A 25,290-nucleotide genomic window follows, 5' to 3' on the forward strand; every position below is an offset into this window, starting at 1 on the left:
GCTGCCCTGGATGCCTAATAATGATAACAATGGCTCCTTTCCTAGCTGCGAATCACTTCCTAGTGACCTTATATTCATTAACTCTTTCAGGACACAAGACTTCTATTTAATCTGCAATTAATTTAATATACATTTATGACACATTGTGGTGTTTAATAAATACTTATTGATTGACTATATAAGCACTTATTATATAAAATGCACTTTTCTAAGTGCTGGGGAAGCATAGTAAATAATAACTATTTGATTTATGTTAATAATATATATATAATGACATTACATATAAATATTTTAAAAGCAACCTCATTAATAGCCTTCAAATTTATAAAGCACTTTAGAAGCATTATTTCATTTGTTCCCCACAATAACCTTATAAACATTATGATCCATTATCTGCCTTTGTAGATGAGGAAGTCAGCTGAGAGAGCTGGTCCAGAGTCACACAGCCAATAGATATCTGAGGCAGAGTTGAAGCTCAGGTGTTTTTGACTCCAAGTTTAACCTTGCCCATGTACTGCACCATCCAGTTGCCTGGATGGGGCAAATAGGACAAACCCTCAAGGAGCTTTCAGTTAATAGGGGAAATAAAGTGTGTCTACAAGCTGATGTAATAATTAGTAATAATAATAACTAGTCTTTACATAGAATATTAACATTTGCAAAGTCCTTTATATATGTTATTTCATTTGATCCTCACAAGAACCCTGTCAGAAGGTGCTATTATTATCCCCATTTTACGGATGAGGAAGCTGAAGCAGAGGTTAAATGATTCGGTCTAGGCTCACGTAGCTAGTAAATGTTGGAGGCAGGATTTGAATTCAGGTCATCCAGACTCCAAATCCAGCACTGTACCACCTAGTCACCTTTTAAAATAAAGACTAGTTTGTAATATAATTTAGATCATCAAAATTCTATGAGATCAAATGAGGGAGGGATTGCTTGTAGCTGAGAGGATTCAAGCTTTATGGAAGAGATGGTAATTGATCTGAGACTTAAAGTAAGGGATGGATGTTAACAGAAAGAGATAGGAGAGGAATGTTCCAGGTATGAGCATGTTCAATAGTGTGGAATTAGGAAAGAACTGAGTAGGTTTGAGGGACAAATAGTAATTCAATTTGCCTTTGGCATAGAGTGCATCAAGAGTGGTATTTAATATAAGATGAGGTCAGTCAGGTGGATTGGAGGCAAATACTGGAGGGTCTTGAATGCCTGGCTATGAAGTTTTGCCTTTCTTTGAAAAATATATAAGAAACCACTGAAGTTTATTTCAGTGATAGTCATACTCTTGTTAGAAAGATTAATCTGGAGGTGGCCAGGTAGCACAGCAAGTAAGAGCACCGGCTCCAGTGTCAGGATGACCTGGGATTGAATCCAGGCTCAGAAACTTAGCACCCACCCAGAAACACCTGGCCATGTAACCTTGAGCAAGTAACTTAACCCCAATTGCTTAGGGGCAGCCAGGTGGCTCAGCAAGTAAGAGTACCTGCCCCAGAGTCGGGATGACCTGGGATCGAATCAGGGCTCAGATACTTAGCACCACACACAGAAATAACTGGCTGTGTAACCTTGAGCAAGTTACTTAACCCCGATTGCTTTAAAAAAAAAGATCAATATGAATATAATGTATAAGATGAATTGGAGGATGAGAGACTGGTGGAAGAGTGACCAGTGACCAGGAGATACTTGTAATAGGGTAGGTGAGAGGTAGGGAGGAACTTTGACTTCTAAGGGCTGAGAATTAAACATGCTCATCACCTTTTAGCTGAACAAAGGTGAATTACAGGTGCAATGAGGTATTCATTTTTAAATATGAGCAATTCTTTGTTTTGTTTAATTTACTTTTTGGTTTCTAAGGAATATGAGGAGAGTCATTTGGAAATGACAATGGCAGTTTAAAAAAGACTGTCAATTAAATATTTAGAAAAAAGGAATTGAGAGACTGAAATAAGGTGGGAGTGGCAGGCAATAATGTGGAGAAATTGTAATCAACCAAGTAACAAACATGTCAGCAGTGCTGCAGGGAGTTAGGGGTACAAAAGAGAAATAAACTGCCCTGAATGTTTCATATCATGTCTAGTTAGAGAGATAAGGCATATACACAAAATACAAAGACATAAAGATAATGCATAATGAGGTATGTCTAATGCAGTTTCCCTTTCGTAGGTATGCATCACATAATCTTAGAAAAGGAAGCCATCATACATCAAAAAATATGAATCCAAATTTATCAGGGTTTTTTCACCTCAGATATTGGATGAGTGAACTAGACTAAAGTATTACAATTATCCCTTCCACATCATGAGGGGTTAGGGGTGCAACGCCCTCCACTATCTGGAAAATCTTCATAAAATATTTTGGGCCTCCCTTTATACCAGAGAAGAAGTCTTAATTATTATGGTACTAAAAGATAAAATATATTGATATTATACAATACTATGTTGTGGTTTAAACTCTGGGACACCAAAAACTGTTGCAGTTTCATGATGTGTTGTGGAACTGTCTCAAAGTATTCAGAGTCAGACCACCTCTAATCCAAGTATAGGCATTTAGTGAGACTGACATCTCTCATGAAGAAGGCTAAGTTCTAAGAGGAACCAGCAAATTCAGAGAGAGCAAGATGGATTTTTATAGGTTAAAGATGCAATTACATAGCAGAAATGATGAATATTAAAAAGGCAGGATTGGTTTGTTAAGGAATTACTTAATAGAGGAGAGATCCTAGTCACAGTGGAACTGTGCATGCAACTACCCACAACATATACAGAAAAACCCATTGGGGGGTATATGTGTACGATAATGATATGATAGTAAGCCTTTATACATCATAAGTTCACTCTACATCAGTTCTTTACTATTACTGCACAGCTGCCTAGTTAGGGAAAGTCCTTTCTATTGTTTTGGGGTCCTCATCCTGCTTGGACATCCTGATGGTGCTGCTTTCTGATTGGCTGAGTATTGTGGTTCTGTCTGGGACTAGATGAATATGGTAGTGGTTGAATGCATGGACACACCTGCTGTGCAGAATTTGAGGAATGGGTCTGGGGACAGTGGTGCAAGTAGAGGCAATTACCGGGATTCCATTACATGGACACACCTGCTGTTTCTGTGAGAACTATGAGTTCATGGACACTAGAACATGTTGTTCTACTGTGCAGCGAGGTATATATGAAGACGTTAGCATATTGGTGGGGGTGGGGGGGTGCTAGGTAGGTACAGTGAGTCTGTTGTTCAGTGGGGCCCATAATGTAGTTAGAATATTGGGACTGGGGGCAACTTAATTAGGATTCCATCATTCCCCACAAAGAGATTTTATGCATTTCCGGGTTTCTCAACTTATTCTGTGTCATCTTATGGCCTTTGTATGTGGTGTCATCTGTGGCTTCCACAAAGTCCCCCAGATTCCCATTTAATTTCTTATGCTGACCTGTAATAGATCAAAATCTCAGCTGGGTAAGCTGTGATGTGGAAGTGATAACCAATATTAGCAACTGAGTGAAACTAAACAATTTTTTTTTGGAGGGGAGAAGGCAGGCCAAATGTGGTTATATGACTTGCCCGAGGTCACATGGCTAGGAAGTGTTAAGTGTCTGAAGCCAGATTTGAACTCAGGTCCTCCTGATTAGAGGGCCAGTGCTCTATTCACCTGCACCACCTAGCTACCCCTAAACAAACTTTAAAAAAATCCAAGTCGATCAGTATTTATTAAGCACTTTCTATGTGTATGGTGCTATTTTAAGCACTGAGTATACAAAGAAAGGCAAAAACAAGGTCCCTCTCCTCAAGAAGAAAACATGAAAACAACTATTTCCATGTGAGATTAAACAGTTTAAACTGGAGATAATCTTACGGTGAAGGCACAAACACTGAGGGGACCAGGGAAAGGTACAAAAACAGTCATTTAGGAAATGGGTATTATTGAATCTTGGTTGGATGCATATCATGACTGGAATATGACTCTAGAAGGTTGCACCTAATCCAAAAAGTTTGGAGGTGCATGGTATGTTAATATCTATTCATGTAAAATAATCCAGAATCCAAAGGGGGAAGGGCATTTTGTTGGAGATCAATGGAGAGAAAAGAGAAGATTTAAGGGTAAACGATAGTTGTTTTCAAGTATTTAAAAGACTGTGATTTGGAATAGAAATTAAACATGTTTACCTTGGCACCAGAAGGCAAAACTCGGAGGAATGGATGAAAATTGTGAGACAGATATTTAGCCTTCAGGTAAAGAAAAAAACCCAAACTTAAACATCCAAATTACCCAAAAAGTAGGCTGGGCTGCCAAGTTTATACAAAGGATGAATGATCTCTTCTTGGAAATCAGAGATATAGACTGTGGAAGTTACCTAGTTCAGCTCTCTTATTTTTACAGATGAGTGAAGTGAGTCCTATAGAAGTTGTGACTCACCCCCAATTTATACTAGTAGTAAGTGTCAGGACCAGGATTTTAGTTCAGGTCCTCTAATACCAAGCTCAACAGCAATTCTGTTGTAGTGCAGAGCCTCATGAATAGCTGTCAATTTTGAAAAGGGCATTCTTATATAAGTTGGACTAGCTGTCCTCTGAGGTTCCTTTCATTCGTGATTCTTTGATTCTCCATTGTCTTCTTTTACTCAGATTAAGGATCTCTAGTTTCTTCAAATGAATTTACGCTATCCTGACCTCTCTTTTCTGGATTCTCTCCAGTTTATCTATCCTTGATAAAAGGTGTCACCCAGAAATGAACACAGTACTCCAGATACAGTCTAATCAGGGAAGAATATAACAGAACAATTACTTCTTTTTTTCTGGATGTCATGTCTCTTAATGATGACTGGGATATATAGGTTTTATTGGTTGCTGTGTCATATAGCTGACTTATATTGAGTTTGTAATCTGATAAAAGTCCCTGAACTTTACCTTTCTTATTTAAAAAAAAACTCAAACATTTTCAATCTTCTACTTTTCTACCTCCTAAATTTTTCCCAATATCTTTTTTCCCCCATGCTTTGAAAACTGTCCCATATAACAAAGAATACCAGATCTTTTCACCAAAAACTATTTATTATCTACCTACATCTCCCTTCCTTTTTAGTTGGGAAATTGACCTTCTAAACCCATGTAGGACTTTACATATGTCTCTATTTAAAAATTTATCCAATTTAATTTGTCCTGCAGAGATCTTTTTGGATTCTGACTCTGGCATCCATTAGGTTAACTATTTCTTTTAACTTCATGCTATCTGCAAATTTGACAGGCATGCTATCTAGGGCTTCATTTGAAATACTCCTTCCAACCAGACATCAACCCAAAAATGACACTAAACTTTGGGTCTAGTCAATTGACTCAACTGTATTGTTACTTAGCTTATATCTTCCCATCTTGTTCACAAGCATAGTAGGAGACATTTTGTTGAATATTTAAATGAAATCGAGATAGAGTATGTCTACAACATTCCTCTGATCAGCAGTTACCATACTAAAAAAGGAAAATAAGGTTGATCTGCCATGAGCAGGAGTGAAGTGAAGCTGATTGGCTAAGGCTTTCCCTGAAAGGGAGTCATCAATATCAGGATGATGGAATGGGGTGAGGAGTGAGCAGAAGTTTTTCTAGTGTGAAAAGACAGTGGGCAAAGCTTCTAGGTTTCTCTTGACTTTTGCATTTGCATTTCAAAGTTTCCACTGAACTTGAATCCTTTCATCAGAAATTCTTCAAAGTCTTCTATTCCATGAAAAGCTTACTTTCCCCCCATAGAATTATACTCAGTTTTTCAGGGTAAATTCTTCTTAGTTGTAAGCCTATATTTTTTGCCTTTTGCAATATAGTTTTCCAATCTCTCCTCTCGTTTATAGTAGAAGGTACCAGGTCTTATCTGATATGATAATGGATCTTTGGTAGTTAAACTTCTTCTTTCAGAATGCTTATAGAATTTTTTTCTTTGACCTGAAAGCTCTAGATTTTGGTAATAGCATTCTAGGGCTTTTCTTTTTGAATTTTCTTTCAGGAGGTGATTAGTAGTTGTTTTTCTATATTCACTTTGACCTTTGAATATAATAAACCTGAGCAGTTTTCTTTTGCCCTTTCTCAACATAATGTCAAGGCTTTATTTTAATCATGGATTTCAGTGAGTACAATGATTCTTAAATCCCCTTTCATTGACCTCTTTTTTAGGTCAGTTGTTTTTCACCCCAGAATCTTATATTTTATTCTATTTTAAAATTATTTTCATTTTGTCCTAATTTTTCTTGATGATTCGTGAAGTCGCTGATTTCTATTTGGTCTATTCTAGTTTTCAGGGAGTCTATTTTTTTGGGTAATGATTATCACTATTTATTCTCCTTTTAATTCCTCTCTCCTGGGTTTTAATTTCTCTCCTTGCCCCCCATCTAGTGCATCCTTTCTTTGAGATACTGATATATCTTGTAGAAAATCCATTTTCCCTTTCAGTCTCTGTTTGCAGTTATTACAGAATTAATTTCTTCTTCTTGGCTGAAATTTTGGAGATCTCTAGATCTATGATTTAAAAAATACTGATTATTGTCTTATTTGGCTTACTCATCTCTCCAGTTTTAATTCCTGAACTGGGCCTGTATACCAGGGCCAGACTCTTCCCCTTGCAGTGCTTTGAATTTGGTAGCCAGCCTTGTTTTCTCTTATCCTGAATCATCTAGGTTCCTGAGCTGAACTCCACCTCCCAAAGTTAGGTCACTCTGATATTTGAGTTTCAGAATGCTCATCTTCTGCATGCTATGTCATCTCAGGACATGATGCCAGGGACCTCAGAGCCATTGGGTTCTATGTTACACCGGTTGCTGCCATTTCTGAAAGCTTCCAAGGTCTCTCATTATGGGTTTGTGATTGCATTGGGGATGACTGATCAGCCCGGGGGTTTCCTGACCACTCTGAGACTTTCTTCTGGAAACCCTTTGCTTTTTCCATCCTAGACAAAGTACCTTGGAGGTTACACATTTCTCTGGCTGTCTCTGGTTGTACTGGTAGCTTCCTGGCTTGTTTGACTATACAGTTGTTGTCTCTGCTTTCTCTTTTCTTATTGCCTTGTAGGCTTCTGGCTAACTTTTGTGCAGTTCTGGGATGAAATAAGTCACTTCCTGTAATTTCTAATTGGATTTATTGGTCCTAGTGTGGACCTATTGGTCTAGTGTAAACTTCAGGGTGCTTTGCCTCCATTCAGGCAGCCATCTTGCCTGGAAGGACCTGCTTCCATTCTCAAACATCTTTCAAAGATCACCCACAGTGACTCACTAACTATATCTGCCAGTTCTTTCAGTACACTTGGTTGTAATTTGTCTGGGTCTAGTGACTTGAACTCATTAAAGGCAGTGAGGCTCTCTCTCACCACCTCCTCACTGATCTTCTGCACTGTTTTCATCTGTGTGATTTTGTGTAGGGGGACTGTGTGTGGTACATTCCTTAGAGGTAGGGGCTCAGTCTTCTGTAACGCCTTCAGATACAATTCCATCTGCATTTTTGAAGTTTCAGTTACATGGAATCACTCCATGGGTATATCTGAGAGACATCAGCATTTTGGACACACCTCTTCCCTCCCCTTCTGTTTCAGAATTTAGTCAAGATAGTTCACAGATTTGGGCAACAGCAGCATCAATCAATCATAAGCCACGACCTCAAAGGCAGCATTAAAGCAAAGCTGCCTATTGTCACTGCAACCACCCTTCCAAGGCAGTAGTCATGTTAACTCCAGTTCATCCAGGGCCTGCTATTTGGAAGGTGTGGTTGTTATAGATCTTTTTTAGGTAACTTTTTAAGGTACAGTGGAAACAAACTGAAGGAAGGCCAGAGAGAACGAATGTTCATCACTAAGCTTTTCACTTCTGCAACAGATCTAATCAGGAAAGGTTTTGGGATAAGCAAGTTAGGAGGTGCTGCTCTTCATTGGGCCGTATCCCCAACTGAAGAGGAGAGACCACTGCTGGCACATTCTAAATACTTTAAAAGCTAGAGTACTTAGTGGTAACCAGGTACTTATATAAAAAATATGAAGCACATACTGTAATGTTAAGTGTAGGACAAGGGAATTGGTTATTAATGGTGTACATTGATGCATAGAGACAGTTATGAGTCATTTTGACCTGGAAAGAGGTAGTAGTTGAAATATTTTGGAAGGGATAAATGAGGGATTAAAAAATTTGTTAGGTAAGTATTTGTTTCCCAAGCACCTGGATAGATTAATATCTCTGAGTTTGGCTCAGCAATTGATCAACTAGATGAGAGGAGCAGGGGAGAAACTCAAAGCACTTCAAGATACCACCTGCTCCAATCATTGTGGTATTTTCTAAAGGAAGTTGTTTACTTGCATAGGCATTCTATTCAGATTGTTTCTGATAGAGACCCACAGTTGATGGTTATGTTTTGGAGAGGATTTCAAAAAAAATTTAGGGGTCCTCCCCCACTATAGCTACCATTCTTAGGCCAGTGGACTATGAAAACCAGGGCATCACATAATTCTATGCAGTTCTGCATCAGGACTGTTTTTGGTTCCTTCCAATCAGCAAGGTTTAGCAGAACTAACAGATAAACTATGTCCTTAGAAGATTATCTTTTATCTAGATTATCAATTCTTCCCAAGTATATGCCTAGCAGTATGCTAGAGACTTCAACAAATACCAATCTGATTGAAGTGAGAACAGCACCTGCAGAAGGGAATAAAGTCATTTTACAAACATCATATAGGAACAGAACCAGAAAGACAAGAGGATTTATGAAAATTAAAGGCTCTGTAGTTTGAACTTGCTAGATCTCACTAATTTCCCATGATGCCCTCTTGGCTTTTAAATAATACACCATGTACTATTTCTCTGTACCTGAACCTTCAGAGTGGGGGTGTGTGAGGAGGGAAGAAGGGAAAAAATCTCAAACTTTAAATCTTGAAGTTTTAAAAACAAATGTGTATAAAAAATTGTTGTTGTTTTTTTACATGCAACTGGAAAATAAGATATACAGGCACCAGGGTATAGAAATCCATCTTGCCTTACTAGAAAGTTTGGGATGGGGTGTGGAAAGGGGGAGGATATAAGAGAGAACAGATTGGGGAAATGGGTATTCAGTAGGCTAGCTATTTTGGGGTGGGGGTTTAAGGGAAAGACGGGGAGAAAAATTTGTAACTCAAAATCTTGTGGAAATGAATGTTGAAAACTAAAAATAAATAAATTGGAAAAAAATAATGGAATACTATGATTCTGAAAAGCCCAGAGACAATTTCAAGAAAGAGAAAGTGATCCTCAGTCAAAGAGAGTGAGAACTAACCAGTGGACACTGGATCTGTTGGCTAGATCATTTGTAACTTTGGAAAGAGTAAATTCAATCGACAGTTGAAAGGTGAATGCATATGGAAAGGAGGTGAAGTTTTGTAATTAATATTGTTCAAGTATTGGAAATATTGATATTAATTTTTTCATTATTTTTCAATTCAAAGATTATATTGGTGTTTATTAGTGAAAAGGGCAACTTAAAGTCAATTTCTTCAGCTCTAAGAAATATGGCATTCCGATTTTATTCAGATCATTATTAAAATTCATAAAGCTAACAAGGCTTATCATAGAACAGAATAGACTTCTCTATGACTTCAGATCTGAAATGAAATTTTAACTTCCAAGATATGTCTAAATGACATTTTGTTTTTATATCTCTATCACCTAGCACAGTGTCTGGAATATAATAAGCATTTAACAAATACTTGAAGAAAGGGTAGCATTTTGGGTTGTCTTCTATCCTGGGGAACAGTTTGAGAAAAGGAAGCAATAATGCAGATAATGTGTCTATGGAACAAGTATAGAGGGTCTCAGGAAGGGGGGTGGGCTCCCCCTCCATACTGAAGAAGCAGGAAGAATCATGGCAGGGAATGAAGTCTAATAGGAAGGAAATAGAAGGGCAGGTCTGGGTAAAGGAGCAGAGTCCAGGAGAGACAAGACATAACAAGGAGACACAGTAGTATAAACATAGAAATAGAGCAACATAAGAAGAAAAATAGAGTACTAGACTCTTGAGAGACATCAGAAAGACAGAAAGCTCTAAAGCAGGGGTGGGGAACCTGTTGCCTTAAGGCTACATGTGGCCCTCTAAGTCTTTGGGTGTGGCCTTCTGAGTCCAAGTTTTACAGAACTAATCTTTTTATTAAGGGGATTTGTTCTGTGAAGTTTGGATTCAGTCAAAGTGTGCACTTGAGGACTTAGAGGGCCACAGATTCCCCACCACCCCTGCCTAATGACAGATGTAAAGAAGGCCAGTATGCAAAGGAAGTCAGTGCCACATTATTGATAGTTGCCAACTTTCAAATAGGTTGTGATTCAAAAGTCCATTTGGGAAGTTTTTTTTTTTTTAAATTTAGAACACATTTTCCTGTAGAAAAGTATTTAAATGGGACAGCTAGAGCACCGGCCTTGAAGTCAGGAGAACCTGAGTTCAAATCTGGCCTCAGACATTTAACTCTTACTAACCGTGTGACCCAATTGCCCTGCCTTCCCCTCTCCAAAAAAAAAAAAAATAAAGCAAAAAAAAGTGTTTAAAATAATTAGCAAACTTCTAGGCTAGCCAAATAATTTTATTCAACCTATAGGATAACAGGGTCTCACATTTAGGACTAGAAGGAACTGTAGTGGTTTTGTAATCTACTTTTTTTTTATAGGTGTGGAAACCTAGCCTCTGGGAGAAGAGACTTGTTCAAAGTTACATGTGGTAAGTGGCCAAGGCTAATTAGAACTCAGGTCTTATGACTCCAGAGTCAATACTCTTTTGATATTCCAAACTGCTTTCAGTAACATAGCTTGGTTAATAACACAGTAACATAAATAATATATTAAAGAACAATAACAATATGTTATTAACAGAACAAATAACATAGTAATATTAACATAACATATTTATTTACAATGAAAATAGTGAAAGACAATGCAGTTGAAAACATACAATATTTCAGCTACTTTATGGCTTAAGTGAGTTTCTTTGAGACAACCTGGCAACCTGAACACTCATTTCTGTGGGTTAATGTGGTAAGAAGAGATCTTGGCAGTACCAGCACACAGCTCAAACCTCCCCCCCCACCTTGTTCTGTAAAACAAGGACTCCAAGGGCCACACTTGAGGATCTAGAGGGTCATATGTGGCTTTAAGGCTGCAGGCTCCCCATATAATGCATATAAAGTATCATGTAGTAATAAAATAATTTAAAGTTTATATCTCAGTTTGGCATTCAAGGCTCTCCGTTCAACAGTTCTTTTTTACCTAATCAATCATTCTGTCCTTTTGTCCTCTCAGGTTCCATCAGTCTTAAATATCTACTTTTCTTACAGATCAGTTTCTTTGCTTTACTCTATAAACATATCAATCATTGAGTGAGTAACACCATTGTTTACATGGTCATTGAATGTAAAGGTATTAGGCATAATAGGCAATATTCTGGACTGAAGAATCAGGAAGACAGGTTCAAATCCCACCTTTGGTGTTTACTAGTTACATAATCCTGGCCAACTTACTTGAACACTCTATAATTCAGGTAACTACTTCAGACTTACAGGGGCTATGTAATCTAAATGGTGAAGGGAGTTCCCACACTGGAAGTTTTCCCATACTGATGCTCTCATTATATATCATATATGCTTATTTATGAAGCATTTATCTTATGCTATACATTGTAGGAGTAGGGGTAGGGATTAGACCACTACAATATACACTTTAAAAATTCCTAATATGTACCTTTGCTTGTGTCACTTCCTCCACCTAGACTGATCTCTTCCCTCTCACCATCAATCCTAGTTCACTTCTTTCAAAGTCCTCCTCTGCATGAAGACTTCCTTGGCTACTTTAGTTTACAAGGATCTTCCTCATATCTAAATTCCTATGTACTTAGTTTCTGTTCCACAAATCTACCACTTGATTAATCTATGAGGACACAGCACACAGAACAGAACTGGGTAGATCTTAGACACCAACTAGTCCAATACTGTTTTAAGTGAGGAGACCTAGGCATGTGATATCGAATGACTTGCCTACAGGTCTTTTTACTCCCAGTTTTATGCTTATTTTGCTGCATCATATTTTTGTATTTTTTTATAGTCATCTTTTCAACCTGATTAGATTAAATCCCACCTTGGACAGGGTCAGTATATTCTACTTTGTATCGCCCCCTCACTGTGCCCAGCACAGTGCTAGGTATATACTAGGACTTGATGAGTTGATTTGACTGTGAAAACTTACTCTAGGTTTTGCAAAATGTTGAAGCAAATTGAAAATTCCACTGCCAATATATTTTTAGAGAATGCATGTTTAGTCCATAATGGTATCATTTAGGTCTTTATTTCTTCTCCAAAACACAAGAAAGGAGAAAGCCAATAGACAATCCTTGTGGAGGTATTTTTTTTTTTGCAGGGCACTTGGGGTTAAGTGACTTGCCCAAGGTCACATGGCTAGTTTTTTTTCTGTTAAGTGTCTGAGGTCTGATTTGAAATCAGGTCTTTCTGACTCCAGGGCCAGTGCTCTATTCACTGGGCCCCCTAGCCACCCTGTGGAGGTATTTTTAAACAGTAATTAAAGTAAAGCTCAACCGAGTCTCACTTATTTGAAAGATAGCAATGAAAATTAGCACCTAAGCCAACTAGTAGAAAATAAGGATGCCCGGCATTGAGAGCAATGATTAACTAAATTCCTGTGGAAGCTATCTTAAAACAAGGATAGTCTTTTTGCATGAGTTTGTGAAACCAGTTGCTGTCAACTCTTCTGTTCAAATAAAAAAAAGTTTCCATAAATAAATGTGCCAGAGAAAGAATAACACAAAAGCTACTTTTTATACCTAAAGGTTACAGAAGTAAAAAAAAAAAAAAGTCAAATTATAAATGGGCTCTTTTAGGCATAAAATGACAATAATTGTGAAAATAATTATATTGGAGAAATGGTGTTTCATTAGTGTTTCTAGGTTTACCATATGCAAAATCCACTTAAGAAAGGAATTAAAAAAAACCTGTTCTTTGTGGTGGTGATTTTATTTCCCAGAAGAGAAATAATTTGATGCTGTCCAGGTTTCAAAATCCCAAAGGGACCTATTAGCTACATTAAAGCACACAAATTTAGGTTTTATGATAAAATAATGGAAAACCTTCCATTCAATTACAAAGTCTTTTTGTCTTTTGGTTTTGTTTATAGCAAAAAACTGAAGATAAATGAGCATATTTCGTCCTGCCAGGAGTATGTCATGGGATAATAGATTTAGAGCAGGAGTTCTTTTTTTCTTCAAAATGATTTAATACTTTATTTTCCCCCAAATTACATGTCAAAACAATCTTTAACATTCTTTTTTATTTGTTTGTTTTGGAGTGGGAAAGGTAGGGCAAGCCAGGTTAAGTGACTTGCCCAAGGTGACACAGCTAGTAAGTGTTAAGAGTCTGAACCTGAATTGAACTCAGATCCTCTTGACTCCAGGGCCAGTGCTCTATTCACTGCACCACTTAGCTGCCCCTAATATTCTTTTAAAAAAAAATTTTGAGTCCCAAATTCTCTCCCTCTCTCTACCTGCTCTTCCCCCTAATTGAGAAGGCAAGTGATTTGAAATAGACTATATGTGTGCAGTCTTGCAAACAAATTTCCACATTAGCTATATTGTAAAAGGAAACACAGACCAAACCCAAGAATGATAAAGAAAGCAAAGAAAAAGTATGCTTTGATCTGCATCAGATTTCATCAATTCTTTCTCTGGTGATAGATAGCATTTTTCATAAGTCCTTCAGAATTGTCTTAAATCATTGATTTTCTGAGAAAAACTAAGTCATCCATAGCTGATCATGGTACAATATTGCTGTTGCTGTGTACAATGTTCTCCTGGTTCTGCTCATTTCATTTTGCATCAGTTTATGTAAGTCTTTACAGAAACTTTTTTTCTGACACCATCCTTAGAGCAGAGATTCTTAACTTGGGGTCTGTGAACTTGGTTTTGATAACTGCATTTCAGTGTAATTAGTTTCCTTTTGTAATTCTTTGGATTTTATTACGTACTGAAAAACATTTTGAGAAGGGGTCCATAACACAAAAATGGTCAAGAACTCCAGAGCTAGAGCTAGAAGGGACCTCAGTGGTCATCTAGTCCAACTTATTCATTTGACAGAAGAAATGAAAATAAGGGGTGGCTAGGTAGCACAGTGAGTAGAGCACCAACCCTGGAGTCAGGAGGACCTGAGTTGAAATTCCGCCTCAGACACTTAACACTTACTAGCTGTGTGATCTCGGGCAAGTTACTTAACCCCAATTGCCCTGCCTTCCCCCTTCCAAAAAAAAAAAAAGAAAGACTAAATAAAAGAAAAAAGTATGGAGGCCCTGGCCATGGCAAGCGCCAAGTAACATCACACAAAAAAACTGATTATTATTTAGTCTGGAATGAGTGCCTACTATAGTCCCTGCCCTCGTGGACCTTACATTCTAATGGGAGAGACAAAATACACATAAATCAGTACATACAAGATAAATATAGATGGAAGGCAGCCTTAGACAGGAAGGCATTAGCAGTTAGGGGATTGGGGGTGGGGAACTTCCAGAAGGAGGCGATCCTTGAGCTGAGTTCTAAAGGAAGTCAGAGAGTTACAGTAGGAGAGAACATCTTAGGCATGGAGGACAGTCAGAGCAGAGGCCCTGAGATGGGATATAGGATGGGATAATGTCTTTTTGAGAAATAGCAAGTAGTCCAGAGTGGTTCATTTGCATAGTGAGTGGGGAAGAATTATGTGCTAAAAGACTGGAAAGCTAGGAAGGGTCCTGATTGTGAAAAGCTTTAAATTTATATTTACCCTAAAGATAACAGGGAGCCTTTGGAGTTTGTTGAGCAGTGGATGAGTTGGGGCAGTTGACATCAGAGATACTATACTTTGACAAGAAATAACTAGTTACTGATACAAGATGATTTCCAAACCAGTTCTCTGTGTACCATCAGACTGGTTAGTGCAAAGATCTTTATGTAGAAACTATCAAAGTAAGTCCTAAACCAACAGGGATATTTTAAAGTCGAGTATTTAAAAGTCTTTAGACTTTCTGATGTAAAGTTTAAGATAGTTTGAAAGTAGATCTGCAAGTTTGTGGACCAAGGTATTGGCTGAATTACAGCATGGAAGGCACCTACATTCTTACTCTTTATTTTATGAATCTGTCTTTTGCCTTCCTTTGTATCTCCAGTGGTTAGCCCAGTGACTGGTACAGACTAGGTGCTGAATAAATGCTTATGGATTGACTGATAATAAGAGGAAAAAGGTCATTTGGCTAGCCAGCACCAAAAATCCACATGAGAATCCAGGGTTGGGTTTTTTTTTTTTTTTAACAGTTATAGGCACTATACTACATTGTCTCTAGAGCTTGAGTTCCTTCTGTTTTGAATGGCGTGAAAACCCAAGTATTTGGAATTATGTGCAATTATATGACAATCTACACATGACATTTCAGCTACAATTGGAACATCAATTTCATTTCCAGAGGGCCAGAGTGGGGTATTCAATGTAGGCAGATTATTTAAAAGAAACAAAGTCTCTTTTCAATGGTAATGCCAATCATGGCGGAAGTGTTAAAAACTGTTTCCATTGTAAAATCCAATTTTAATTGTTAAAAAGGTGTTTATGGCATTCTCTTACTACAACTCACAAGATTACTTCACTCAATTCTAGTCTTCCAGGTCCCAAACCTTTTTCATCTTAAGAACCTACATACAACTCTTTCCTTAACTTGCTCCTGGAGTTTTCACATTGGTCTCATGGTTTCAGTGAAGTAATAGCAGGCCGACATATCAATTGACAATATTTAAATGCCTACTGGATGCAAAACATAATATCCATATTAGTCATGAAAAGAAATGAAAGACAAACAACTCCTGTATAGGCAGGTTTACTCCCATAACACTTTCTAACTGGTAATACTTGTATCAGTGTAATTGGTAAAAGATTTCTAAATATTTTGTGACAATATTTACTACCCAAGAGGACAAATATACATCTTTTGAGTTTAGGCTCTCACTAAGCATTCCAATGTCATATAATTAGGAGACCCCATTCTATAAAACAAAAACAAACACAACTTAAATCATATAATTACAGAAATAGAAGCAGAAGTTCCTTCACTGAGGCATTTTCTTATTCTCCCCAGATGTTAGTTTTCACATACTACAATCACTTTCTATTTAGTTTGTATATATTCTGAATTTATTTATTTAATGGTCAATAAACATTTATTAAATGCCTAATATAAGCAAGGTTTTGTGCCAAGCACTGGGGATACATATAGGAAAAAATAAAGACAGTCCTTGCCCTTAAGAAGCTTACAACTGAATGGGGGGATAAAGAAAAAGAAAAGAAAAGAAAAGTAACTGAAAGCTGGGGATGGAAGAGATGAGAAGGCAGCTGACTGGAGGGATAGTGGCCAAGTCAGTCAGAAAAGTCCTAAAGTAGTGCAGCCAGAAAAATGAAAGGACAGAGCTGGGCTCTCTCCTTAAATGGAGGTTTGGAGTTTATGGTCCCATCCTCCAAACTTAGAGGCGGAGGTGATGATGTCCAGTACCAAGGCTGATGGGATCTTACAAGAAAGAGGATGAGGTTATCCCAGGTAGAAGTAAGCTCCTGAAAGAAGAACTTTTTTCACTTTTGGATTTATTTTTAGCATATAGCAGAGCCTTAATAAGTTTAAGTGCTTATTAATTGAGTGCTTGTTTGATTAGAATGGACTTGATAATTTTCCCAAGTTCAACCCTATCTTTTTTCTTTTTTTTGGTTAAGATTGGGTCTCCATCTGGGCCCCTTCATCCCTTAATTAGGCAACCTGGTGCTGTCTTTGGTTCTCCCTTCTTCCATCATATCAGAGCCAAACTTGATGTGGACATTTGAATGACTTACAGGCTTTCACTATCAGGCCTGGCCTTAACCTGCCCTTGACAAATGAGAATAAGTTCATGAGAAGTGAAGGGATTTGCCCAGGATCTCACAGGTATGAAGGGGCAGAGCCTGCCTCTATCCAGGTCCTCTGACTCAAAATCGAGTATTCTTTCCATGACATCATGTTATCTTTTCCAACTGTAAGATGACAATATGTTCTCAAATAAATTCCAAAATAAATGTATTTCTAAAACTTAAATTTCACAGTGGAAATATGAAATCTTTTTGCTTATCATTTAGCAAAATCGACCAGGAAATCTAGTGGTTACCACTCTTCCTCTCAACATATACATAATATATAGACATACATAAGTATGTCTATATATGTGTATATAGAAAGGGTGGCTAGGTGGGACAGTGGATAGAGTGCTCCGTCAGAGGTCACAAAGACTCATCTTTCTGAGTTCAAATCTAGCCTCAGATACTAGCAATGTGACCCTGGGCAAGTCACTTAACCCTGTTTACCTCAGTTTCCTCATCTGTAAAATAAGCTAGAGAAGGAAATAGCAAACAACTCTAGTATCTTTGCCAAGAAAACTCCAAAAGGGGTCAGACACAATGAAAAAACGACTAAACAACCATTATATGTATATATACACACAACCATACATACATATACCCACAAACACACATGTATAGCTATCCCTAGCTTTTTTTTTTCTTTAAGTCTTGTCTCTTTCATTTGCCTAATCTTGCCATTGTTTTTAGTTGTACTTTCCCAAAGGTTTGGCCAGATCCACTCTCAGGGCAGAGCAGAGCACTCACAGAGGAAAGCACTAAACGCTGTAAATATCGATGATGCTGAACTAGTTCAAATTTGTGGCTGTCGTTCCCGAAGGGTAATGGTTAATTAGCATCTGTACAGTAATCTGGACCCTACTTACAAGCCCCGAAGGCACACCATTAGATACCCAGATTCCAAGAAGGCTTCAAAGGCATTTCCTAAAGGAGCTGCAGATCAAGTGGAAACTCCAGAGCGCTCCAAACCAAGTGATTTGGTATGCTCTTCTATTTCAGTTTTAAAAACACAGCCCTCAGAAAGGCAGGAGCCCTCTGCTCTGTGCCAGAAGCCAGGAAGGGAATAGAAAAAGTCCCTGGGAAAGCACAGAGGCCGGCTACACACAGCTCAAAGAGGGACAGGCTTCCAGTCCTTGGGGCAACTTCCCAGCCACCACGAGGTTGGGAAGAAAAGCCTCAGGGACCAGGGCGGGTTCGGAAGGTCACCGCGGTTCACCTCCAGTCACTCCATCTAACCGGTCGGTCCCGCAGCCCTCTTCTCGTGCCTCCCGCCCCCTTTGGGAGGGTCAAGGCCACCCTCGGCCCTCCCAGGCTGCCGTGGGGATAGAGCAGCAGCTGGTGAGGCGCGCTCCTGCCCCGAAGCTCCCGCGCAGGGCTGGGGTTTGGAGGCTGGCGCGGACCGGGTTTGGAGAGGAAGCGGGCAGGCATGAAGAGGCGGGGCGGGGCGGGGCCGGGCAGGACAGGCGGGACTCCGTGCCGGGTGAAAGGCGGAGCGCGGAGGGCGGCCCGGCTGTACTACCTCCAGTCCGAGAGCTGCTGGGACTGGGGACCTGGCTGCCCCGGGTAGGACCGCGAAGGGGAAGCGCCGATGGCTCCCTTGGGACCCGCCACGACCCCCGGCGTTTTGGGCCACTCGGATGGCTACCAGCTGTCTCCTCTCTTGGAGGCGGGCCCCGCCCTGGGTGAGTGGATGTCGCTCCCCTTCTAATCGCTCGCCCCCTCCCCCCATCGGGTCGCTCTAGGGGTTCTTCCCGCTACACCCACAGGGGAACGCCAGATCGGGTGGCGCATCGGGGTGCTTCACCTGCCAGGCAGAGGAGCCAGTGGAGGTGGCCTGGGACGTTGTCCTGACGGGCTCGGGGAGTGGGGGTGGGGGAGATCCGGGCTGCAGCCAGCGGTGTCCCTGGGGGGTGGGAGCTGCTTGCCACCGCTTGGGCCGGGACAGAGGTTGCACATCTGGCTAGTCGGGTGCAGGGTGCGGCGATGGCCCCTCTCCCACTCCTGTCTTCTGCTTTAGTTCGCCTTCCCTCCTTTCTGCCCGTCTACCCACTCTAGCCCTCTGATCCGTAGAGCCAGGACCGTCAATGGGGCTGTCACTCCATCCCTGTCTGGTTGCACGTACAGGAAGGGCCTCTCTGCCAGGTAACATCTTGCCCAGCTTTTAACCTGTTAGGAAGCCCAGCGGACGCACCGCTTTGCCTTTGTCCTCCGGGGCCCGGGGAGCGGAAGATGTTGGCGCCAGGGACTCAAATGCCCCTGCTGCCGCCTGTCCCCGGCTTAGCCGCGTGTCCTCATTTGTTCACATTTCCTAGTAAGTAGAGAGGGGACAACAGGTTTCTGCCTTAACTGTGTCCAAAGTAAAATAGGGATCACTGAAAAGGGAAGTGGTTCTCCAAACATGTTTTAAAAGATCTCCTTTGCCTTGTTTCATGTTGCCACAAAAGGAAGCTGTAGTGGTGAGGGCAGGAAGACAACCTCTGTCATGTGTGAGTGTGTCTAACACTTGTATCAGATGACATCCCGAACATAGAGCCAGCTACCCCTTTCCAATTGTCTTTTTCCAAGAAGAAATTAAACTTGGGTGCCCAGTCTTGCACTCCTGTTTTTATAACAACAAACGCTGGGGATTCCTTATTACCTTTTTGCCCTCTTAATTGTGCCTCTCGCTAGTAGTGCAGAGAAAAAAAAAACCCAAGGATAAACGATATAACTTCTAGGCCAATTAAGGTTCCCACAGCCTGGTATCTTACGTCAGCATCACTAGCATTGCTTTGAAGCCTGCCTTCTGGAGCAAACTTCTCTTCACGTCCAAATAAACACCTGGAAACAGTCCAACAGTTGCTAACTCTGACGCTGTTCATGGAAAGAGGTTACTGTCTATCCAGAGAAGATTCTAATCAGACTCAGTCATTATTTACTGGAATTCATAAGGGTTAATCACTTAGGCTTTCAGTTTTCCATAGGAAAACACAATAGTTTAGGAAGGGGCTGGGATGTGTAATATGCCTCTTGAGTCTTTATTAACATACTCACTTTTCCTTTAATCACCCTGGGGAAAATGGCAGCTAGTAACATGTTTCATTGGATAGGGATTTTGGTATTCATCTTGCATTATGCTGTCCAAACAAGTTTGCTGGTGCTAGGAATAATTTGGCTAGGGATAGAATAGAATAAAGGTAGGAGGTGCATTTTTTTTCTTAAATTTTATAGAATACTCTCTATATGTATTTAACTACTTTTAAAACAAAAGAGAATTTTATAAGGCATATTAAGTTGTCTTGGAAAATTGAAAATTTGAAACAAGTTTAGCTTTCTTTTTTACAACACATTTTTTTTTTAACTATGGATCTGTGATAGTTATACTTGCACCAACAGGGACATTACAGCCCTCTGACTGTATAATTTCAGCACTCCTTGAAGTGAATATATAAGAAAAATTTCCAAAAATAAGAGGTATAATTATAGCAGAAAGCAGTTCTAACAGTTTCGTTAAGGCTCTTAGATGTGGAAGTATGAGATTCTTGAGAATTGTTAGAACTATAAAGATGTTCATCTGAAGTTGTGAAATATAAGGAAAAGAGGACAATGTTATAACTTTAAAATGGGTGGTGCCTTTGAGTTGCATGTAGAAAACTATAATTCTTAAGCTTCAATCATTTAGGAAAGTTTGCAACTACATTGAAATCACTAAGAACTATTACTTTTTATATATCACTCATTTACTCCTTTTCTCCTTCCTTACCCCATTAGGTAGTTATCACTTTTGCCACCCTCAAGGCAAGGAAAGAGGAGGTCAAAGAAGCTCAGAATTCTAGTTAAAATGAGAAGTAAAATTTATCACTAGGCCCTGTCCTATGGGCTTAGGTCCAGTTTTCTGACTTCATTTAGATTCTGAAGATAAAATTTTTATTAGATTCTGTGACCTCCTGTTTTTCTTTTGGCAAGGTTACATAGCAGGAGAGTAAATAATGAAAGGTTTCATTTTTTTCAGAAGGTATAGACTCCACAGGTGAGTTCTTGTCCTGGAGTCTCAGGAAGACCGGAGTTCAAAGTTGAGCTGTAAGACAGTTACTAGCTATGATGACACTGGGCAAGTCACTTAACCACTGCTTACCTCTGCAACTGTGAAATGGAGATAATAACAGCTATCTCCCAGAGTCTTCATCAGGTTTAAATGAGGTAATATTTGTTAAGTGCTTAACCAGAGTGTCTGGTATATAGTAAGTGTGAAATAAACTGCTTGGTTTCTTTCCTTCGGTGAGAAAGGATTGTTCTTGGGAAACTAAACATTATGTTGTTGGAAGAACATCCTAGCATTTTTACTAGGATGTATGAAGATTTTTTAGAGTGGTGAACCACAGAAAAGGACAGAGAGTGACTTAAAATATTATTGTTTGAGGACATTTCTTGGAGTGATTCCTCTAGGTAACTGACCATTTTTTTTTGGAGGGGGGAGGGTAGGGCAATTGAGGTTAAATGACTTGCCCAAGGTCACATGGCTAGTTTTTTTTTTTTTTTTTGTGTATTAAGTGTCTGAGGCTGGATTTGACCTCAGGTCCTCCTGACTCCAGGGCCCATGCTCTATTCACTGGGCCACCTAGCCTCCCCTGGCCACTTGTTTTCAGTAGAGTATTTGAATACATCTATAAACAGACCAATGTGGTAAACTAGGACCAAAACTTGAATTTTGGGCATATACAGTGAGTTTCCTGGTACTTCTTCTCAAAAACGTTTTCTATGCTAAGATTTTTTTTTTTAATAACAAAGAATCAAATAACCACATCTTGTTTGCAGGGGTTTTTGAGTGTCTCAGTTACTCTGTTTCTCCAAATGGTAACTGCCTACTAGATTGGATCTGGGTATTGATCAATCACCTAACTGCTGTATTAAGTCCAATTGCTTCTTTTTTTCCTGTAGGACTGTTGAATCACACAGTGATTACTCAGATTTATGGATTTGCTATCTAGTGGAGTCTCAGGCTTAAGGGGCAGAATTTCTCAAATTGTTATAGTTGCTGTTTGGGTTAAAGGAAGTGAGCATTTGAAACAAGTCTGGTTGTGTTAGTGGCACTTGAAGGAAAAAAAATTGGGAGGAAGTGGCATTTTTAGTAAAAGTAATATCTTTAATATATGAAATTTTCCTGTAGATTTATTTCCTTCAGGTTGTTTTGTGGATCGTCATCCGAATGACCAAAATAAAGTTTCTCCTTATGAATAATAAATGTAAATATCAATGAGCTAAATAGTTGCTCAACAGTCATTTACTTGCAAATCAGCAGGCACAAAAACTGTCTGAAACTCCTAGTATTATCCCTGCTCTCAAGAAACTTACAGTCTAATGGGGAGACAACAAGCAAACAAATATGTACAACAAACTATATACAGGAAAAATAGGAAATAATTAAAAGAAGAAAGGCACTAGAATTAAGAGGAAATGGGAAAACCATCCTGTAGAAGATGAGTTGGGACTTAGAGAAGGCCATGGGAAAATGTAGGTGAAGATGAGGAGGGAGAAGCATTCCAGGCATGAAGAACAGGCAGAGAAAATGTCTGGAGTTGAGAGATTCAAACCCAGGTTTCCCTCATTCGAAGTTCATTCATTATACCATTATTATTATATATTGGATAAATCATATTACTTCTTTCAATCTAAAGTTTTCTCATTTATAGACTAAGGAGGTTGGTTGGTTAATCTTTAAATCTCCTAGTCATAAAATTCCAGGGTTTTTATGAGTTCAAATTAGATCAGAAATCTAACTTCTTGCCTCTGAGTCTGGTGCACTGTCCATTCGACCACAGCTGCTTCTAGAGTCAATGCAGACCAAGTAATTTTGCTACTTGATTAAGTATGATAGGATTGTTTTTAAGGCTGGTAAGATTGTTTAAGCTTTTCTTTGTGGTTCTTTTGTTTTGTGTTGCAGGATCTGGTTTTTAACCTTTATCCCTCTACCATGATGGTTGAGTCATACAGAGTTAATATGACCCTAGCTCATGAGAGTGCAGGTACACTTACAATTTCCCCCATCTCCCCTCCCCCCCCAACACACACCCTAAATACTTTTTGCTCATAAAGTCTAGTGTAGGGCAGCATAGTATACTAGGAAAAATTCTGGGCTTGGAATTAGAGGACCAGAGTTCAAATTCTGTCTCTTATCACCGCATCTGAAAATGAGGGGGTTGGATCACAAGGTCTTAGATCCTTTCCGGTTCTAAACATATGATCATGTGAAGGGACCTTTGGTGTTGCTCAGTTGTGCCCAACTCTTTGTGACCCTATGGATCATAGTAGCACACCAACACTATCCATGAAATTTTCTTGGCAAAGATACTGTAGTGCTTTGCCATTCCCTTTTCCAGTGGATTAAGGCAAACAGAACTTAAGTGACTTGCCCAGGGTCACACAGCTAGTATGTGTTTGAGACTGGATTTGAACTCAGGTCTTCCTGACTGACCAGCACTTAATCCACTGAGTCACCTAGCTAGGGATCCTGGCGATCATCTAATCCAGGGGTTCTTAATGGTTTTGGTGTCATGGACTTGCTTTGGCAGCAATCTAGTGAAACATATAGATTCCTTCTCAGAATGTTTTTATATATCTAAAATAATACATGGTATTACAAAGAAAACCAATGACATTGAAATCTAGTTAACAAGATTAAGAAACAAGTTCAGAGATATGTCGTAAGACTTCCTGATGTAGTTTAGTCCTCTCATTTTACAGTCGAGGAAACTGAGTCTCAGGGAGATGAAGTTGTTTGCCCAAGATCTCACAGGTAAGGAGTGACTGAGATGGGATTTGAACTCAGTCAGGTTTTCTTTCTAAAGTCATTGACCTTTCCATTTCACCATGTACCTGAGGCCCAGAGAGATAAGTGATCAAATGAAAATATATGTAAAGTCTTTTGCATACCTTAAAGTATTTCACACACACACACACACACACACATAACCACACAGTTGTGAGCTACTGTGATTGATGATGATGATGTATCTTGCCCAAGGTCATACAACTAATTAGTGGCAAAACTCAGAATTAGAAGCCAAGTCTTGAAATTTCTGTAGGTTGAAGATGTCATTTCCTAGTAAGGAAATACAATTAACCTCAGGGGGTGGCTTGATAGATATGAAATTAGAGCAAAAGAAGATATGGTTTTCTTTAGCATCTTCTCCAGCTGTGAGAGTCTGATGATCCTTTCTTCTGTACTGTTGAGATGTACTTGCCAAGAGGACCACTCCTATTGGCTCATTAGGGCATTTGTGGACTGTGCCAGAAACTTACTCTCTTTCTTCCTCTACCCTTTGCCAAGATCACCTTTTCCAATATTCCAAGGATCTCCTTTAGGTCTTACATCATCCAGATTCTTTCTTTCCCAGATTCCCAAATATTATGGCAAATTCCTATATTTTAAGACTTCTGCTTCTGATAGGACCTCTAGCATACAGGAATCATTTTAATGTTCCCTGAATTCCTAGTATTTTCAAAGAATGTGCTGTTCATTCAGCCTCTGCCTATTTCTGCCCAATTCCCAACACCTGCCCTCCACAGTCAGTCTCTTTGCTTGAGTTAAATAGTTGTGACTCCCAGTTTCCCATTAGTCCAGGTAAATGGGAGTGGTTGTAGTTATTAAGGCCAAATTTATAAGTCAGAAGTGTTATTTTCTCCTAATATTTGCTCCTTCTTTCAGGGACTCAACCTTTTCTGTGTCATGGCTCCCTTTGGCAGTCTGGTGTAGCCTATGGACCCTTGCTCAGAATAATGTTTTTAAATGCATAAAATAAAATACATAGTATTACAGAAGAAACCAAAGGTTAGTGAAAATAAAGGTGTAATTTTTTTTCCCTATTCAAGTTCCTGCAGGGATGGAGAACCTGTGACCTTGAGGCTACATGTGGCCCTCTAGGTCCTCAAGTGCAGCCCTTTGCCTATATCCAAATTTCTTTTTCTTTTCTTTTTTTTTTTTCCTTTTTGGAGGGGGAAGGTAGGGCAGTTGGGGTTAAGTGACTTGCCCAAGGTCACACAGCTAGTTTTTGTGTTAAGTGTCTGAGGCCGGATTTGAACTCAGGTCCTCCTGACTCCAGGGCCAGTGCTCTATTCACTGCGCCACCTAGCTGCCCCTCTGAATCCAATTCACAGAACAAATCCCCTTAATAAAAGGATTTGTTCTGTAAAACTTGGGCTCAGTCAAAAAGTCACACCCAAGGACCTAGAAGGCCATACCTGGTTCCCCACTGCTGTACCTAGACCCTCTGAAATCTCTCCATAGAGGTCCATGGACCCCTGCTTTATAGTTTTAGCCATGAAGCCCCTTTCCTCTCCTTATCTTTACTCCTTTACTTTGGTTGTTCAGTTTATGCCTGGCTTGAGAAAATCCA

General features: G+C 39.4%; 1 protein-coding gene across 1 annotated transcript in view; it reads left to right on the plus strand.

Annotated features, from left to right (window-relative positions):
* Positions 1-18,350: 18,350 nt before the first annotated feature.
* The window catches only part of RELL1 (RELT like 1), a 73,893-nt gene continuing 66,953 nt past the window's right edge, over positions 18,351-25,290 (plus strand). The window contains exon 1 of the mRNA XM_069068641.1: positions 18,351-18,600. Coding sequence (XP_068924742.1) covers positions 18,507-18,600 — 94 coding nt within the window. The 5' untranslated portion in view covers positions 18,351-18,506. The remainder of the gene's footprint in view (positions 18,601-25,290) is intronic.

This window comes from Petaurus breviceps, unplaced genomic scaffold, assembly GCF_028583685.1.
Source record: "Petaurus breviceps papuanus isolate PSGF00001 unplaced genomic scaffold, PetGlider_PUasm1.0 140, whole genome shotgun sequence".
NCBI classification, from domain to species: domain Eukaryota; kingdom Metazoa; phylum Chordata; class Mammalia; order Diprotodontia; family Petauridae; genus Petaurus; species Petaurus breviceps.